Raw genomic sequence first — 14,007 nt, 5'->3', positions numbered from 1 at the left:
CATAACTCCACATGTGTTCATTCATAGTTTTGATGCCTTCAGTGAGAATCTACAATGTAAATAGTCATGAAAATAAAGAAAACGCATTGAATGAGAAGGTGTGTCCAAACTTTTGGCCTGTACTGTATGTTCAGACACATTGTGCTTTTTTAAAATAAAAAATAAACTAAAACTTTAATCATAATTTAGTGTCCTCCTTGCAGTAACTCTGAGGACCCCCAAGGGGTCACGGACCCCCTGTTTAAGAATCAGGATCTAGGTTGTTCTAGTGTGAGCTGCAGTGTTTGAGATATCAGCCGTAGAGTTGTCTACCCTCTCTTAAGTGTAATGGAACTAGATGCCACTCTGCTTGTGGAGCTTAAAGTGCCAAAAACATACATTTGAAAAACTCAACATCAATATCTCTTTCCAGAAATCATGACCTGGTTACTCAAGAAAATCCACCAACCTTGTTGTGAGCAGTTTGATATAGGAACTATTTTCTTTCTACTGAACTACACCCACCAACCGAATCACTGTGCAGAAGGAAGCATGCATCTACTCATGGACGAAGGGCTTGTGCTCATGACAGTGTGTGATGTAAACATTCAATTTCAATTTAATCAATTTTATTCATAAAGCCCAATATAACAAATTACAATTTGCCTCAGAGGGCTTTACAGCATACGACATCCCTCTGTCCTTAGGACCCTCACTGCGGATAGGGAAAAATTCCACAAAAAAACCCCTTTAGTGGGGAAAGAAAATGGTAGAAACCTCAGGAAGAGCAACTGAGGAGGGATCCCTCTTCCAGGACGGACAGACGTGCAAAAGATGTCGTACAGAACAGATCAACATGATAAATTAACAGTAATCCATATACAAAATGATACAGAAAGCGAATCCTCCTCCATTCATAGCATCCTCCTCGGCTGATCTTTAACATTAGCTAGCTCAGTGGTGCTAGGTGAGCTAGCAGTAGATACGAGCTTCCTCCTGTGTGGCGGTGTGGTTGGTGAATGTCATCTCTACAGCTGATATCTCCATCACTTGTCAACTCATACCAACATATTCTAGACTGATAAAGAGCACTACAGGTAAGAGGAAAAATATATATTGTTGATTTTGGGTGAACTGTCCCTTTAAAGGTACTGTAATAATAGTTTTATATGGGGCTTGTATTTAAAAGGCTAAAACATACAAACCCACTGCTGTGGTTCTTAAACACAAACATGTTCACAGATTGAACTCAAGAGTTCATTCAAGCACTGGTAAATGCAACCACTGGCAACTTAACTCTCCAAATAAAGAATGCTGGCATCTTATAAAGACAACCCCTTCATTTGTTTTAACAATGTCACTGGCTTTACACACTGCTGAGCCACACAGCGCAGTAAAGTTTTCTATTTTCACTCCCCGTTTCACACAGCTACGATGTGGTTTTCGCTTCGGGCCCCAAAGAGCTGCTCAAGAAGTTCCAGCAGGCCAGACACAAGGTGGTGTTCTCCTCTGAGAGCCTCATCTGGCCGGACAGACACCTTGAGGACAAACACCCCCATGTCATCGAGGGCAATAGGTTCCTAGGCTCAGGAGGTATGTCCAGCAGTCCTGTCAGTCACACATGCCTCTGATGTTATGATGAAATTCATATGTTTGTACATTGTCAGTTTTTTCCCTGAATTAGTCCTGCCAGGGGGTGCCTACTCACAGCATCAAGTCAATTCAATTTTATTTATATTTATTCAATATTCCAAATCATAAGTTTGCCTTGAGGGTTTACACAAACTGTATAGCATACAACACCCTCTGGTCATAGACCCTTGACATACAGTAGTATGTGTGGTACACCTATAAAGCTCTGAGAATTAAAGAGTTGGTAGGTTTGATGTTACTCAGGTTGAAAATGTTTTTTTAAGTTGAGGAATGATTCTGACCTGGGCTTGTAACAATGGTTCCAGCAGTTATGAATTAGCAACATGAAGTTAACCTTTGTAATATATATAACTGCACAGATCTACAGTACATGCAGCCTAACTTTTGGTCTGGTCCATGATGTCCTGTCAAAAGTTAGAGAGCTGTCCACTTTGACCAGAGAAGATCTTTGGTGTGTGCATAGACTCTGAAAGTGGCAGTGGCAGAGAGACACGATGTGTCTCCCTAGTTTGTACAGTGTGTGCTGCATTGTTGGCCATATTCGGTCCATGTTGGCTGTTTTTCGACAGATTCAGCAGAGTGGAGTCCAGAGAAGAGAGAAACGAAAGTAAGGAAAAGAAAACAAATGACTAAAGTCAAGAGGGAGCGAGACTGAAACAAACTTGTTATGTAATATAAGATTATATCTTTAGTCATTGAGCTCTTTAGCAGAAACATTTTTTTTTAAATTGTTTGTGTTATTGTTCACTAGCACAAGGTAAATATCATTTGCTCATTCAACATGGGGATGTGTTGTTAATGTGCTAAGTGGCTAACTAGTGTCTTGAAATCCTGTCAGCCTTTCCCTTATCTCCACTCACACAGGGGCAGAACGTATGTGCTAGTTGGCTGTTGGCTTTAGTCTCGGTAGTGTGTTCATTTGCAGTTTTTGGCCTAGACACAGGCAACATGAGGCAGTGCAACAGTTGGCGTTTGTTGCCACTAGTTCTTTGATGTCAGTTTGATGCGTCTGGTCCTTCAGGGTTCATTTTTGCACCAAGCAGCTTGACTCATACAGAGAGACACTCTGACTGAGCATGGGAGTTGTTGGAGGGCATTGGGGCTGACAAGAGGGATCCATGGGTTGCTCTGGTGGGACATTAGAACATTGATATACTGTATAATGGTTATACAACTTTTTCAAACAAAAGGGCACATTGACAGAGCGATGCTGACTGAAGGAATCCAGCCATGCTTTTTAAAGCAGCAGATCTTTAGTTAGTAGTCTGCTCTGAGCTGAGGCCATAAAAACTGAACCTGGCAGTAGTCATGGCAATAAGAGACAGTTGACTTCCTTTTTCTTTGACGTGTCTAAATGTAGACACAGTGTAACAGAGCTTATATATATGAATATGGAAATGAAAGCATGTTTAATGAACAAATGTAGACTTCTGCCATTTTTTTTCTGTCTGTTTGTATCCTCAGGTTTCATTGGCTACCTCCCCAACATTAAAGAAATGATTGCTGACTGGACAGGAAAAGACAGTGACAGTGACCAGCTGTTCTTCACTAAGATGTACATTGATGCAGTGAAAAGGGTAAGACCGTGTGGCTTTATGCACGTCAAATAACTTAAAAGTCAATCAATCAATCAATCAATTTTATTTATAAAGCCCAATATCACAAATCACATTTTGAAGAGAATATTTGGATCCTATTGCCCCATGTTTTTGTATTTAAGTGACTAATGGGAAGAACATTTTTATGCCTCTACGCCAGCAATATCCTTGGCCACAAGCATTATGTTGTCGGGTTTTCCGTCCTTCTGTGTCCCATCCTTGTGAACATGATACCTCAAGAACACCTTAAGGGAATTTCTTCAAATTTGGCATAAATGTCCAATGGGACTCAACAATGAACTGATTAGTTTTTTGATGGCCAAAGGTCAAGATCACTGTGACCATGTTTGTCTCATTCTTATGAATGCGATATCTCAAGAACACCTCAAGGGAATTTCTTTAAATTTTACACAAATGTTGAGGTGGAAGCGAGGATGAACTGGTTAGATTTTGGTGGTCAGAGGTTAACGGTCAAGGTTGCTGTGACCTTACATCCATGTTATTCTTGTGAACATGATATCTCAAGAACAGCTCAAGGGAATTGCTTTAAATTTGGTACAACATTCTCTTGGACTCAACAATAAACTGATTAAATTTTGGTGGTCAAAGGTCAAGTCTGTGTGAACTCATCTGTCTCATTCTTGTGAATGTGATATCTCAAGAACACTGTGAGGGAATTTCTTCAAATTTGGCACAAACATTCACTTGGACTCAATAATAAACTGATTGTATTTTGGTGGTCAAAGGTCAAGGACAGTGTGAACTTGCATCTGTCTCATTCTTGTGAATACAGTATTTCAAGAATATCTTTGACTCAAATAAATTTGACTTAAATGTCCACTTGGACTGAAGAGTTAACTGATTAGAATTTTGTGGTTGAAGGTCAAATGCCAAGGTCAGTGTGACCTCACAAAATATGTTTTAACTCACTAATTAATATGCTAATTATGACAAAACTTCACACAAATGTCTAACAGGATAAAATAATGAAGTGCTGACATTTTAGATCAACAAGGTCAAAGGTCAACTTTACCGTGGCATCATAATGTTCTGCATAAATCACTTTTGGTCGATCTGGCCATTATTCAATGTCATATCTCAGGAACAGAAAGGGAATATTATATATGGCACATACAATAATCATTTTAAGTCATATGGAGTAGGTCATCAGTTCTAGAAGATGTAGGTGTTTAACAATGTTAACAAAAAGGCTAGCAGATGGACAGTATTTTTGGAGCCAGTATTTTGTGAGGACCTTTTCACTTGCTGCCAGCAAGATCTTGCGCAGACAGGTATCATCTTTACTTAGTCCGTCAAGGATATGTCTAAGTTAAAGGGATGTAAACATTATACTAATACTAAAACCCAGAGTTTTTGAAATGATTGTTGCTACACTTTATTTAGAGTTGACAAAATAAAACCTACAAAAATAATCCTGTTTTATCTTTCCACTGTTTCTACAATCATCAGCTCTGGTTTGGTTGAAATAAACCCTTAATCCACCCGGTTAGATGTTGAAATACACTATCTCTTTACATGCTAAAATTACTGTTATTTAAATGGAGTTTGATGGGTTTGGAAATGGAGATTACATGGCTGTCTCTGGTTAAACCAAAGGATCTAACACTTTATCCAAAAGATGTTTGATGGTTTAGCCACTGATAAAAGAGTTGTGAGCCTCCAAGGACCTGTAGTTCTTAAGGTTGTAAATTCCTGTATGATAATATTACTATAATATTATAAAAAAAAAAAACTGCATATGGAGCCAGAGTGTGCGACACTTTTTTCTTCAAATAATATTACAGCACATCATCAGAACATAGGCTAATGGCACAGAGTAACGTTAGTGCTGTCGTGAAACATGCATGGAATTCAGTGAAACATGCTAATCTATTCCATCAAAGCATCAATGCTGTAGGGTACTGATATGGTAAGTTTAATTAATCATATCTGTTGTTAATGTAATAGTGTCTATTGGGTGTTTGTAAAAACAGCACTTCCCCAGCATTTACAGGTTTGTAAGGAAAGGCTGGTTTACCCATCAGCAAATCTGCCCTCACCACACCCACTAACACTAGCCCTTTTTACAAAGAGATGGCACTACAGAGTCTCTACGAAGTCCCTTCTTTCTTTCTTTCTTTCTTTCTTTCTTTCTTTCTTTACGTTGGAATCATGCTGCTCCCATGTGTGATTGTAGACAGCATGCCAACATCTTGAAATGAAAAATGGCATAACAGGTGTGACATCTAACACAATAGCCTCAGCCTCTAGTGTGACATATAACATACGTGTCGATAGCACTTTATAAACAATAACAATCATTTACCATCCCAGTGATATGACGGCTGATCTCCTCCTCTGCTTGGAGGGTAAGGAGCTCCTGGACCTCCTGGACCTCATCGTTTTCCTAATTAACAGATATTTTCTTCTTCTTTGAGTTAGCCACTAACTGCTAACAACTACTTTTTAAATCTTCCACAGTGGGTTACACACATAACACGTCGTCAAAACACCACACCCGTGCCCCCCATGATCCCGTCCTGCTGGCTGTCTGGTTTATACAGACATCATTTTGGCTCAGAGGCGAGACAACTTTGTCCCGCCATTCTGAGATTGTACCTTATACACAGAATGGCAAGGCCGGCATAACAGTGAGATATTCCCATCTTGAACAGGCAGTGTAAAAGGGGCTTAGGAATAGACACCGGCTATATCTACAATTCCTCTGTGATGTTTTACTATGTTACATATAATTCTCAAACAGTGGCCTCATTTTCAGAAAAACCAGGCTTTTATTTGAGACAGGCAGGCATTTAGTATTTATACTTCCCTGTTTTAAAAGCATATTACATCATATTTTAGCAAGAAGCCTCCCTGTTTACTGATCTGCTTCTGTTTTCATCCGCTGTTGATGCAAACTCAGCTCTTCCTCTATTTTTGCCTGATTTGACAAGTTTGGTGAAGTTTAAATTTCCAAAGCACTCATTCTGACAGAAACACTATTTTCTGGTAGTTCCTTTCTGCAGTTTTTTAAAGGGCTGTTAAGTGTGTCAATGACACTCAGCACTTTCTGCAGACATGGTTCACATTAAAGGCCTTCCAGTAGCTCAGTTGGCATAATCACTCCTGTTCCTGGTAGGCTTTTAATTTGAAACATCTGTAGGGCATGTTCAGTTTTATTGATGGTAGATTAATAGTGAACGACAACAACAACAAAAAAACAACAAAAGTGTAGATGTGACTGAAATTAATTAGTGAATGAAAACAGTATTAGTGTTAAGGAGAAAGTGTATAGCAGAATGATGATTATGACATGACTCTGTTGTATTATTGTTAGAATTAGTGCTGATACTGCTTATACTCAATGTACCTTGTGAGCTACATCCAAGTTGTTTTATCCCCTTTACTGTTTTTGACCCAGCCTTTATTATTTGTTTATGCTGGACACACCTCCAGTTTTTATTTGAGAATCACTATTTCAATAGTGAATTTATGCTATTTGATATGATTGCAACAGATTCAGTGAAAACAATGTGTTTTCATGTTTCAGAAATCCATAAATATCACACTGGACAGCAAATGCAGATTGTTCCAGAACCTTCATGGAGCCCTCGGTGAGTGCCTTGAATTTTGTTTCTTGGTCCAGGCAGTGAAGTTTATGAAGCAAGGACACTGCAACAACTGAAGCGTTCTCCAACACACAGGGCCTGTTTTATTAGCTCCAGAGGTCTCTACTGCTATGTTAGAAATGTCTTGGGCTCTCAGCCTTAACATGGCCCGTATTTGTTGTGATCTAACATCAAACAGATCTTCAATTAAAGTATCAAAATAGCTATTGGAAATAATTAATAATTATGAATACTAATCATTATTAATTATGTTAAATAATGTGACTTAATTTACATTAAATCATCTTGTGGGGCACCATTCCCAAAAAGGGAAAAATGATAGCCAGGTAATGATATCAGTCTCATAAAGTTCACTAAACTAGCAATTTGGAATTTTTATTAATAGTTTAAGAAATAACCATAACCAAAATTATCATATTAATAGTAAAGGCTGAAGGATTTTGGAGTTCTTGACATAGCGACGGTTGACTATTCATTCACTCTTGTGCAATATTAAACAGACAACAGGTATGATTCCAAATATATTTATTCATAAAGAAGGCAAAGCAACAAAACACACAAATTCTAACTAACTAACTATATACAAGCATGAGTGTATATATGTGTGTGTGGGAGTGTGTGTATGCGAGAGAGAGAGAGAGAAGGTCAGTGTGTGAAACATAGGCCCTCTGGCCTACAAAGAAAATTGCTGACAACAGAAAACTACAAGATGGCAAATCAAAAATGGCTTCAGCTCGGGGGAGGTTTTGCCTGACCATGTGGTCAGGACAAAAACGAAGGAAAAGAAGTGGGAACTTTGAGTATCCTCTTAGGGTGTAGCTATGTTGAAAGCCATTTTGTAAGACTCTGTCTGTGAAAAGCATTAGCAAACTAACATCCCTTAGTTTTGGTGAAGCCAACTAACCAATAGCCTAACTGCAATCAATCACAACAATAACTCAGAAACAGCATTAAATCACAATTGACAAAGTTAAACCGTCTCACTTAGTCTGTACAACTGTATGATGCTATGCCCAGGTGTTACATTACCAATCCTTGAATGGATGGAAGAGTTGCTTTGTGGTGTGCTGCTTTTGTTAGCCGACAGTTGAAGGCTGGAAAGAACTGTGGTTCCACAAGCAGTCTTTGCTGTGTCCTTGTTCTGAGGGTGCAGATCCGAGGAGGCTGGTCGCTCTGGGCCCTTGCAGAGTTAGACGTTGGTGTGTTAGCTCAATTTGGTTTTCCTTGTTGCTGGAAAGTTTGTTGCAAAAAAAACCTTGTGTTTGGCATATTAACTTTTCTGATCTCCAGATTCTGCTTCTGTTGTAAGCAGGCAGCAATGAGAGAATGGGGGAAGGGTGTACCAGGCCATCCTGTGTGATGTCCTACCTCTGCAGAGGTTTAGGAGTAGGAGCCCATCAGGAGAAAGAGGACAAGAGAGTTTCAGAGTCTGATGGAGAGCAGAATTCTCCTTAAGGCTAGTTCACATTACATGATTTTCACCGCGATTTTGACATCACAGAGGATCTTGAGAGCCACCTTGGGTCAGAGGTGAGTCGGCAGATAGTCTGCCAAGACGAGTCCTCATGTGTGAACAAGTCTATGAGCATGTCGCCCCCTCGTCTGCGACTGGGACTGGATATCTGGCATGCTAGAAAACTGGAGAAGTCTGACACGACTGACAAAGTGCATCAGCCAATGAGAGGCGGGATACGTCCCACATCAGCATGCAGGATGACTGAAGAAATGTGAGGAGGACAGGGTTGTCAGGTCTGCTTATCAGCTGCAACTTTGGGCTTGTTTTTTTGTGAAGTTGCTTACAAATATTGGTAGTAGCGGGTTGCATTTTTTTGAGCTTGTTTCTAAAGTAGAGTTGCTTATTTGGGCTTGCTCTCTAAACGTCGCCTTTCTCTATAAATATCCGTCTAATAAGTGATTTAAACGCATGATAGTATGTCGGACTGCAGGATGTTTCCACCGCTCCACTCCCTCTGCCCCTCTCCTTATCCGCATACAAACAGGTGACAGTCAGTCAATGAGACTTCACATTTGAATTGTGCAATGAATGGACGTTCTTTAACTATTTCGCTAACAAGTGGGCGAAATATGGAAAGAATACAATAAAGATTTGAAGAAAGTCGCTTCTTTTGGGCTTGTTTCTCTCTCATGATCTGGCAACACTGACAAGCCGGCAAGCAACAACAACAATGGTGGCATCCACAAGATCACGGGGAGTGCATTGTGTTTGGACCCAGGCCCTGGAGGCAGATCCGATTCACACTGGGAAGAATATCCATGTCTTTACGATGTGTCGTCTCCAAGTTAAAAAACGTAGTTTGGTGACGTCACCATGTTATTTGGGGATCTGTCGGCGAGGGCTCGGTGGAGAAATCTTTTGGTGTGCACACACAGGTTGTAACGCAGTTGGCGAGACTCCTGATGAGAAACACGCGTCACCACTCGCCAGGTATGAACACTCAAAAGATTATGATAGTCTCCGCGACGCAAAATCGGGGTGAAAATCATGTAATGTAGGGCTGTCAAAATTGCTCAAAAATGACGTTCGAATATTCCTTCTAAAAATAACTCTGCACTACGTCCACAAGAGCGCAAACTAATACAAGGAAACATACTTGTATATGTATTAATACAAGGAAGCATAACTACTTGTAGGTATTTTTATTTCAACATAAACGTCTTTGAAAACATTTACATACCTACACATTAAAACACATAAAACAATTATCTATAACATTACGTTATAAATGACCGTGGACCTCTCGCTCGCCCCCCCCTCTCTGACCCGCGGCCACACCGCCCGCGGAAGCGCTGCGAATAGCCTCGAAGCGCCGGACCGTGACCAGCTCGTGCCCTGCAGCGATCGTTTTGGCATCTGGTCTATTTTCTGCGCGAGCCGCGAACGAATGTGTCAAGCCAGGGGACGGAGACAACAGCTGGGAGCAGAACCGCTTGTCGACCAGGCTGGAGAAATGCGCGTCTGATGCCAATGCCCACTCGCAAAGTGTTTTTTTCCTCCACAATCGAATATCAATTTTCACATTCGAAGGTCCATTTTTTTTCAAATTCGAATTTAAATTCGAATTTAGAATATTCGTTGACAGCCCTAGTGTAATGAAGAACTAGCCTTTAAGTGTGCTTGGTGACATCACAGAGTGACATGTCACTGTGTCAGTGGTGCAAAAATGAACATGAAGTCCGCACACCAGGAACTGCTCCTTCATCTCTGTCACTTTAATGGTATATCACCACATGTAATGTTTCGGGCACCTGCCCTTCATTAGACATGAAATGAGTGTGGAGACACACCTCCATATATACAACCCCTAGGGTCACCTGACAAAGCATGTGATCAACCACAGGTGTAAAAATGTTTAGTCTTTACAGCTGATTATATATGCACACATAATTTAAACACATTTGTACAAAAGCATAAAAAATTACATTAATACATACCAAAAATCACAGTAATAACCATATACCTATTTACAGAAATGTTAGAAAAAAATTTTGGCAGGTACAAGACCTGCCAAAAACACACTTTAAATATCACATCATGGAAGCATCAGGTAGAGACCATCATGAAATCACGTGATATCAAAAGGGAAAAAAAATACATGGAAGTAGTGATTATCAATCAAAACCACAGTGATATAACATGTGTAGAATAACATGTGAACATGGCTCACACAGTAGTGGAAGAATATACCAAATGAAATATAAGACCAGCTACTGAGGGAACAATGTCAACACAAGCTAGCAGTGGTAATAGGTTCCTTGACACATATCACAATGAAGAATGAAAAACGGAAACAATACCCAAAGCCAACAAAGTCACAGAAAGGGCCTCAAGTCAAACACCACATCGAGCCCTTTAGGAGCCAAAGTGTCCAGGGTATATATCCACAATGCTTCTCTTTTGACAACGAGAGAGTTAATATCACCACCACGTGAGGGCAATTTCTATGAGGTCCACAATACAAAGAGTACTGGGGGTGCAGTTGGAACGTAGATTTAAAAAGAATTCTGCTGCCTGGAGAAATCTTGTGGTGTGCACACTAGGGGTGTCCCCGACTAAGAATTTTCATAGTCGAATCTGATTTGACAGATTTTTCCTTTAGCTGACTAATCGTTAAATTATGTTGTTTTCCCCCTCATTGATTCATGAGCTCATTTGCGTCAGTTTCCGTTGCGTCAGAGCTAAAACACCCAAATAAACAAATTTAATTCTTCAGTTGGCATAATGAGATAATAATAATAAAAGTAAAAGGGTTATCATTTTATCTTTATCTTTATTCCTTTCACTTCATCAAGGTATGATGCTCTAGATGAGCACAGACGTGCTGCAGCCTCATCCATGTCTTTAACAGGAGTCGTTTCTGACTCGTCAGAACTTGCCATTTCATTCACAAATAAACATCCAAAAACATCATCAAAAGGTTTAGAAACAGTTTTCCTTCTTTCTGACTTCAAGTTACTTAATTAATCAACTCAGGTTCATACAAGTTCATCCACATGGACCATGCGTCACCGTTCTCAATTGTTTGGCCACGTCGTTAATAAAGTAGCCAAATAAAAAATCAGAGTCTATCAAGAAAACAATCAGCGGTGAAATTCGTTTCAAGACACTTCAGGTAAACGAATAATCCTTCAAAAAAGTTTGATTTGAGAGCACATACCTCCTCCAGAGTGTTTGTTTATGCGCTCTGCCACCGTAAATCATCACCACATGATTCCCGGCACCGCTGCTGCTCACCGCTCCCTCAGGGGATGGGTCAAATGCAGAGAACAAATTTCACACACTCAGGTGTGTAACAATCAGTGGGACTTTAACTTTAAATCACCATAGGCCTCGATGCTGTTCTGATGGTCGTGCAGCGCACTCACTCACCTCCGCTTATTTGGATCGAGCGACTGGGTAATTTATTCATGCGTAGTAATGATTGAGTAATGATGGAGTAATGATTAACAGAAATTAGGCTGATGTTTGTATCAAAATAGGCTATATATCATGAATTACTAGAAAACAAATACATTCTATGTTAAATCAAGATGTTCAGCAGCAGTGAGCACCCCCATATAGTCAGAATGGTACGGTCTTGTTTCATAACCACATTTTGCGACGATTCGACAGCGAGACTGGCAGTCGAATCAGACTTCTCTGAATCGAATCACTGAATCATCGACTATTTGGGGTCAGCCCTAGTGCACACACAAGTCATAACGCAGTTGCCGAGACTCCTGATGACAGAAACACACGTCGCCAGGTATGAAAAGAAAAGAAAGATTACGATAGTCTCCATGACGCAAAATCTGGGTGAAAATTGTGTAATGTGAACTAGCCTTTAAGTGTGCTTGGTGACATCACAGAGTGACGTCACTGTGTCAGTAGTGCCTAATCAGGTTTGAAGACTGGTTTCTCACTTAGGTGTGAGAATGAGGCTTCCTGTGGAGATAAGGGCCAAATTACTGTCCTTTGTTTGGTGAACAAAGAACATGCAGTCTCAGCCACCATTCCAGATGGCATGACCCAGAGAAGAAGCCTTCACATGTCCAGTTTCGATTTTAACAAAATGTTGTAACTGTCAGGGCAAATACCAGAAGGCTTCAAAACTGCTACAGAATAGATGTTTTTTTAAATTTTTATTTTATTTTGAGAGCTAATAGCCCCTCGACATGAATACATTTTGATTACATATTTTATTTTGTTGGTAATAGTTGTGTAATTGCAATATTACATTTGAGGTTGTGCTTAAATGTCATTTGTGGCACTTCAGTGATACGTCCTGACTGCATCACTGTCATGGCACAAATGACGTTAAAGCATACCCTCTCATGTAATATTGCTTAAGTGCACCCCTCCAATAACACCTTTAAGAAATGGTATGTTTCTTATCAGCCACAAGGCAACTTTTTTTTTTTTTTTTTACGTTACAGTAACAAACAAAACAATACAGACACCCTAACAGGATATCCACCTACAGTAAAACAACAATAAAACAAAACATGTTCAAAGGCATTCAGTTGTCTAATAGTTATAGTCTTAAATGGTGGGTTTAGACAGCAGGAGTAAAGGTTACTTCACCACATCGCACTAGATCTAACTTGGTAGGTGCACAGTCTAGTCAAGGGGGTGTACCGTGGTCCTGTAAAAGGCAGCTTTCTTAAAGATCATGGCCCTTTAATAAAATCAATATATTTTCCCCATTTGGCATGGTACGGTATCCACAAGGCAACTTATTTCGAGAGTGCTTCATGCCATCTACAACATGTGACACTAACCAGCATCCTGTCCCGCTGATGATCTCTGGTTGTGCACTCTGTATGAGCTATTGAGCAGTGGGGGTGTAAAGGTACACACAGTCGTGGTTCAGTGCATTCCCCGACAATATTTAAGCTAATATCTGCAGATACAAATGACGTGACAATATTGCAGTGCATCCCTAATTGACATTATGCTATTATTGGTAATATATTGACTGAGACCGCTTCATGGGCAGATATTGAATTAGTGTGTCCACAGTCCACAGTGTAACAGTAAGAGTACTGTGTCTGTTTTGTAGCTGCTTATGTAATGACTTGTCTTCACACTGCTTTGGAAAATTACACTAGCTACAAGTCTTTCAGAAAACCTGTTGGTAACCAGCGTTTAACTTCTTCTCTGACTCTTTCCTGTGTTTCTCTCTCTGTCCAGTCACTAATCTGGTAAATAAATTACTGATATATCATCACCTTACAGGTTTCAGAGCTGAGGGGGTTTACAGTTGCAATGATTTAGGCAGGGCTGCAGGTTGAGACATGAGCTGAACTGTCTGCGGTGTCTGCAGCATTTTTTTTTTCTTTTGAAGAAGGGGAAAGAATTTGTTAGTTTACTGAGAGAGAGATGTGACAATACCAGGAGTCTGGAGGTATGAATGGACTCCCTCAGGGCCCCTCCTCCCCACACTGCTTGTATGTACACTGCAAGCTATATAGGAAGGCTATATTTGTGGTCAAGGAAAAGCCGATACTTTAGCCGGCTAAGCTTACCACTGGCACTTACCTGTCCAACAGAAAACAAGCTAACTCTGTGTCCACACTGTAAACCCCATTTTGCTCACTCAACGTAATTTTTTTGGAAACAGCTTGCATTTAAAACTTTTAGTTTAGTA

The 14,007-nt window shown here is 40.1% G+C and overlaps 1 protein-coding gene across 2 annotated transcripts in view; it reads left to right on the top strand.

Annotated features, from left to right (window-relative positions):
- plod1a (procollagen-lysine, 2-oxoglutarate 5-dioxygenase 1a) overlaps window positions 1-14,007 on the top strand; it is a 76,947-nt gene that overhangs the window by 13,263 nt on the left and 49,677 nt on the right. For both annotated transcript variants that reach the window (XM_033630057.2, XM_078170340.1), the window contains exons 4-6: window positions 1,409-1,572; window positions 3,097-3,209; window positions 6,781-6,844. In XM_033630057.2, coding sequence (XP_033485948.1) covers window positions 1,409-1,572; window positions 3,097-3,209; window positions 6,781-6,844 — 341 coding nt within the window. The remainder of the gene's footprint in view (window positions 1-1,408; window positions 1,573-3,096; window positions 3,210-6,780; window positions 6,845-14,007) is intronic.

This window comes from Epinephelus lanceolatus, chromosome 8 (assembly GCF_041903045.1).
Source record: "Epinephelus lanceolatus isolate andai-2023 chromosome 8, ASM4190304v1, whole genome shotgun sequence".
In the NCBI taxonomy this organism is placed as follows: Eukaryota; Metazoa; Chordata; class Actinopteri; order Perciformes; family Serranidae; genus Epinephelus; species Epinephelus lanceolatus.
This window is presented reverse-complemented; position numbering and strand designations above follow the sequence as displayed.